Source organism: Hordeum vulgare, chromosome 6H (assembly GCF_904849725.1).
Source record: "Hordeum vulgare subsp. vulgare chromosome 6H, MorexV3_pseudomolecules_assembly, whole genome shotgun sequence".
NCBI lineage: Eukaryota > Viridiplantae > Streptophyta > Magnoliopsida > Poales > Poaceae > Hordeum > Hordeum vulgare.
Window position 1 is genome coordinate 43,064,404 of NC_058523.1, and position 5,988 is coordinate 43,070,391.

Below are 5,988 nucleotides of genomic sequence, written 5' to 3' on the forward strand. Positions count from 1 at the left end.
AATGTGGCATCTTTATATTTGGTTCACACGTCTTATATTTGGTTCACACGTCTTAATCTTTATTTGTTTTGTTTTGTATAAATCTTAACAATTTTTTATAAAATTAGAGTGTCACGTAGACGTAGTGTGCTGTGTGGAGGTTAGAGTGTTCGCCCACACGATCCGCATCGCACAGTTGCGAGCTGCGCCATGTGGATGAACATGTCCTCGCACACACGGACACTATCTATTCCATGTCATGTGGGTTAACTGCTCTTCGCCCACACGTTAATAGGTGGAAACTATAGTTGTGCATATGTGGCAACTAGTTAATCACACACTACAACTACGGTTGAGCATATATGACAACTATAATTAGACCACAGTGGCAACTAGTTAATCACATATGGCAACTATGATTGACCATACAGACTACTATAGATTGACCACACGTGACAACTACCGTTAATTAGACATGGCAAATATAGTTAACAAAAACAAAGAAGTTGCCATGTTTTACAACTAAAGTTGCCACCAATGGGTAACTAAAGTTGTCAGCAAAAAGTGGCAGGGCGCAATTACTTCGTACCACACGTGCGGGATGGGGATGAGTAATTATTGTTTGACGTGTGGCACGAAGTAATTACGCCCAGACGTGTAGGAAGATCTAACATTCGCCCACGCAGAACCGTGTGGGCTGCTTCTTGGGTGTGCTATACAAGGTGTGTGGTCGGATATCCATTATGCTACTGGTATGATGAATATCACGACCCTATATTTTTGGGTTCTCTTTCTATTTAGTTCTGGTTTAGTCCGTTAACTTGGTTTTCTATTCCTTTTCTTTGTTTTTCCTAGTTTCATTCATAGCTCTGTTTGTTTGTGTTTTCTTCCTTGCTATTGCTATTGAGTTTTGGTAGTTTTTTCTTCCTTTTAATTCTTCTTCCCAGTTTCTTTTTCTTTTTCCTTGTGCCCTAGAATTTTTATTTTCTTTGAAATTACGAAAAACACAGTTCTTGCATGATATGAAATTTTCCTCATAATATAGGATGAACATCTCTTCACACACATGATGATTTTTTAATACACATAGTGAACCTTTTCGTAACTGAGGGTGACTTTTTAATTACAATACGCATTTATTTTAATACATGAACTTTTTAAATCATGTATTTCATCATATTCATAATTTTCCTTATTCTCATATTTATAGAAAAAATCCTATTAAATTTAAAAATATACAATTATTATTAAACAAAAATGGATTTATGGCAAATGAAAATTAGAAATGTATGGACTAAAATAATTTTTCAGATATTACTAAAATATATTTATGTAAATATATATGAAGAAAAATACATCTTAAAAACGTGCTTGTTTTTATGCGAGAAAATTGGCTATTTGCCACTTTGAATATGTGGCTTTGCAAAAATGCCATAATCAAGATGGGGTTCACAAAATTATCACCCAGACCGTGGACACTTTGATTACCATGCCATTATTCCTTTTCAACTGATTTCCGTTTCCTTTTTCCATTTACAAGCAATGAAAAGGACCATAGTGCCATGGCTATGTACATGTACTGGTTTTATAGATTAGTGTACACGTACTTGATCGCATCCTGTAGGCACTAGGCAGTACGATTAGCGTTTTGCAGCCGGCCGAGGACACCGCGCGCAGCTGCCAATCGCCGCCGGTTTGATGCTGGTTGCCTCTATTAGGAATAGAATTAGAGCACTGGTTAATGCCACGTGCTAATTAAGGAACCGACTTAAGAACCGACTATGTATTCTTTAACTGACAGATATTTAAAGTGGTAAATATCCAATTTTCTCGTTTTTGTGCAGCAGCGGCGACGGCGAGTGCTACAACTCAGCACATGACGGCCATGACTGACTGAAGCTGCGATGTAGCGTGGGATGTGAGGCGGTGCACTCCGACAGTGCTTCAATGCAGCCGCGGCGACGCTCAATTACGGCCCACGACATGGGATGAATCAAGGTTGTGCTGGCGATCGTCTCCTCCTCTGCTGCAGGTTGTGGGCTTGCCTCTACTCTGCTGCGTGATGAAATCGAAAGGAGAAAAGAAAAACAAGAAATGGGTGAAGCATGGGCTACGTGGGAAAGATAAGGTGGAGGGGGCGAAGAAGGGGTTCGGCTCCTGTGCAGTGGAGCTATTACAGCACGGGTGCTGTAGGGGTGCAGTACATCAACCGTTTATTCCAATCTGACCGCTCTTATTTTCCCCCTTGATTCTTTAAATAAGAAAGCTTTATGTTTCCGGATAAGTACTTCCATAGACATTGCACACCACACACTAACTGGATTAGAGAGCAGGTAGATTGATGGAGGGGCGAGTAGACGGCCTCGCCGCCGGCAAAGGTTCGGCTCTCCAGCCAAACCTACTCCCTCCCCGAGCAACGGTCCGGCGGCTGGACCTCCATGCCCGCGTGCTGCGCCGTGGCCTATCCCCAACTTCCTAGGATCCGTCGCCGTCCCTGGGTTCACCCGCCAATGTCGTGGACGGCAGCTACTTGGGCGCCGTTAACCCTCCCTAGGCTGTGCCGCCCGGCGCCATCCACCTCGACAAAATTTGGACGCTTCCTCCCGCGACGGGGATCTGACGGACACCCATGCCGCCGCCGTCAAAGAGGAGCGAGCTATTCTTCCCTCTCTCTGGTGCGTGGGTGCCCGCCCCTGCGGGCGCTTCTGGAGCTCGCTAGAGGCACATGTAAGTACGTGGCTGTCTTCTACCTTGTAGTGTGTAGCAGTACAGTCGTGGTCTCATTCTTCATATGGATTTTGGCATGGTTCTGACTAGCAAATTTCCAGAATAATGTAAATCAGTTTTTGATGATCTTAAATCTATTGCTCAAGTCGTTGCTGCTTCGCACATCAACAAAACTATGTGCTACTCTGCTTTTATTTTTCCTCACTTTAAAACAGTTAAACAGATACAAAGGATGTTGTCTCTGTCTTTTCCTTAAGTGCTAAACACATCACAAATAAAATGAATTACTAGCTGCAGTTCATGGCTGTAGTTGAGGTTGATCTAGCAAGACAACATATCACAAATGCATGACTGTCCTCTCATATCTCTATGAAAGTATTGTCATATCCTTGGAAAATATGAATTATTTTCTAAGTCCCAAATATCATCAGCTTCACTCTGCAAATTAAAGAGAGATATAACTGATTAGACAAAAAACCATATTGCTTACCAATGTATTCTAGGAGTTTTGGACATGATAAATGGAATACCGTCAATAAACGAGCATAGTACCCATATTCTTGCAAACCATCTGCATTTGTTTCACTCATTTTCTGTATAGGAGCTTCGCATTGTGTTACTGGAATGTGCTTTGCTCCTCTCTATGCAAAAAATAAATCATAATAAATATTAGCTGAGTTACTAGTAAATCTGTAGGCTGTTGAGACATGTGATGCGAAATTTACGGCAGAAGATTGTTTTGGGGGTATGACTTTAGCTGTCCCTTTTTTTCCTTTTACTCGGATGTTGCTTCTCAAGCCATGATATCTTGTTTTTTGAAGTCTTCTTCTGAATTTCCTTTTTCTTTAGGCAAGCAGTCTGCAAACAAATGTTCGGTTCTTGAGATATAGCTTCAGTTCTGCACACAGTAGTAGGTGCTTTGTCTTCAACTTGCTTCCTAAGAATCTTCAAAGTATCGTCTACTAATTTTATGCACTCTTCAGATGCAACTGCTTGGGAAGCTATGTCAAGGAAGTCATGCATGAAAAACTTCAATTGTTGCCTATCTTCCGATCTAGGATCTTCCAAAACAATGTTTCCATGGCTGTTTTGAATAGTGCCACTTCGTGCTTCTCGAGTCCATCGCTTCAAAATATATTGGCCTCTAGGTAATTTTTGAGGTGTGTAAACTTTGCTAGCTTGTATTATTGTAGGAGTTCTTATTCTAACTCTAGGTAATTTTTTTTCTAGACTCATATTCCTCATTTACCTCTTTGTCTCTCTTTCCTTGCACAGTCCTTTCTACATGCTTGAAAAAACGAAGAATGTCAAGATTGGACTTCAAATAGTCTTTCAAGTCACTATTCAAGCTCTCACTTAATTGTGTGCTTTTCATGCCTAGAGTGTAAGCATTCCTCATGTAACATCTTGCCCATTTCTCTTTTACTTTATTGATACTGTCCAACCAAGTCTGTGTATCCACATTGATTCTTATGGCAGTGAAAGCTTCTTCAAAGGCTTCCTCTGTAATGCCCCAAGAGTGTATCTTTCCCTTTTTGGAACCTTCTCTATGTGGGTCCACCTTGTCATTGATATGAGAGAGCTCAATGCATATGATTTCATGTGATGTCACCTTGTTTATTCTTCCTTTGCATGCATGCATTCCATATCATTCCATGTATTGTGTTTGGTGCCTTGTGATCTTATGTGATGGTGTGATGATAGGTGGTGTGATGTGTTGTTGCTATGTATGAAGTGGGTGTAGCTTGTAGTAGGGAGTATCCAAGTTGCTTTGCACTAGAGTTTCAAAACCATCTCCCTCTCTTTTACCTCAAGCCCAAATATTCTTTTGCTCCTTCTCTGTTTTATAAATGCCCATGGTTTAGGATATTTTGTGGTGGATTTGAGATGTGGATTTTGCTGTTTTGAAAAGGTGTTTTAAAGGTGCAAATAATTACAAAACAGATCCAATAATACTGTTTTGTAAATATTAAGTTGCTCAAAATATTCCTTTTATAATTTATTCAAATAGGTTATATTTTCTTATGACCATGGGTGTGCTAGCTTTATTTTTAGCATCTATAGTTTAGCATGTGTTTTATTTGCTTTCTCAGGTTATTTGAAATTGGATAAAACTCCAGGAGTTTTATTTCTCTATCTGGCGCTACTAGTGGGCTCCCTCCCACTAGTAGGCCCATCCTTCCCTCTCTTCTGGCGCAGCAGCCCAGCTAGCGCGTCCCTCTTCTTCATCAGACGGCGTCCCTTCCCCCGCGTTGCTTTCCGTCAGGGCTACCGAGAGAGAGAGCACGAGAGATGACGGCGTCGTCCCGTCGAAGCCCCCCCATAAAGCATTGGCGTCCATGCCCCCCTTTCCCTAGGGTTCCGCATCCCCTCTTTGCGCCGTCGCCACCTCCTTCCATCTCCCTCCATCTCTCCTTCCCCCTCAGGTAAGGGCTCTATAGCTAGGTTGCAGAGAGAGGTAGTGCCCCGCGACGTCCTCAGCGTCTCCGGCGCCGGCCATCATGTCCGAGGCCTCGGGAGAGGTGCCCGCTCCCCATTCCCGTCCTCGGTGAGGCCGGGGAGCGACCTGACCGACGGGCAGCTCCTCGTCAACGGCGTGCACCCGGTGTTCTTCCTCCCCTGTGTCGGTTCTGCACTACGCCCTGCATCTTCTTCAGATCGCATCTTCTTCCGGCTTCTTCCCGATCGATCGCCTTCTTCTTCCTTCCCCGAGGTGAGCTAGCCTCCTCCTCCCTTCACCCTCGATTAGATCAGGCCTAGGGCTCGTCGGCATACCTCTGTCCCGAGAGGGTTTGACAGATGCAGTGCATGTGTTGCTGCATGTGTCGTGTGTGGCGTGCTCCGTAGATGCAAAGCAGAGCAGAGGCTTTCCCTTGGAGCGCAGTGGTAGCAGTAGTAGATCTCCCCCTCAGGTAGTAGCAGTAGCTAGCTCAGGATGCGCCGGTGGTGTTCTCTGCCGCCGGCTTCTCTCTGTGCTCAGAGCAGAGCAGGGAAGCCTGGTAGTATACCTAGTATACCCCCTGTGTTCAGTCAAGTCCCCGTAGCGTATCAAGTGGTTGCAATGCATGGTGTTGTGTGTGTTGGCCCGAGGGCGTGGGTTTGAGTCCGAGGGTTAGCATCCCCCCTTTTTGATTTTGTTTTCGGCAGTGCATAGCAGTTCAGTGACAGGTTAGCTTGGTTGCACCCCCTGTTCTGTCGAGCAAGGGCATCTAGCAGGGTGGTGTGTAGCTGTGTTGTGTTACAGGGGGTCTGGGGTTCGACTCCTCCCCTGACCTTTATTTT

General features: G+C 44.0%; 1 protein-coding gene across 4 annotated transcripts; it reads left to right on the forward strand.

Annotated features, from left to right (window-relative positions):
* Window positions 1–2,169: 2,169 nt before the first annotated feature.
* Window positions 2,170–4,261, forward strand: LOC123406107. 4 transcript variants are annotated; one of them, XM_045099594.1, is made up of 5 exons: window positions 2,170–2,710; window positions 3,403–3,451; window positions 3,556–3,620; window positions 3,690–3,854; window positions 3,982–4,261. In XM_045099594.1, the coding sequence occupies exons 1-5, from the start codon at window positions 2,418–2,420 to the stop codon at window positions 4,064–4,066; spliced, it is 657 nt and encodes a 218-aa protein (XP_044955529.1). In that variant the 5' UTR covers window positions 2,170–2,417; the 3' UTR covers window positions 4,067–4,261. The 4 variants fall into 4 exon arrangements, 2 of the variants coding, with proteins under 2 accessions (XP_044955529.1, XP_044955530.1); XR_006612008.1 differs by having other exon boundaries at window positions 2,627–2,706; window positions 3,556–3,616; XM_045099595.1 differs by lacking the exons at window positions 3,403–3,451; window positions 3,556–3,620 and having other exon boundaries at window positions 2,172–2,710.
* The last annotated feature ends 1,727 nt before the right edge of the window (window positions 4,262–5,988 follow it).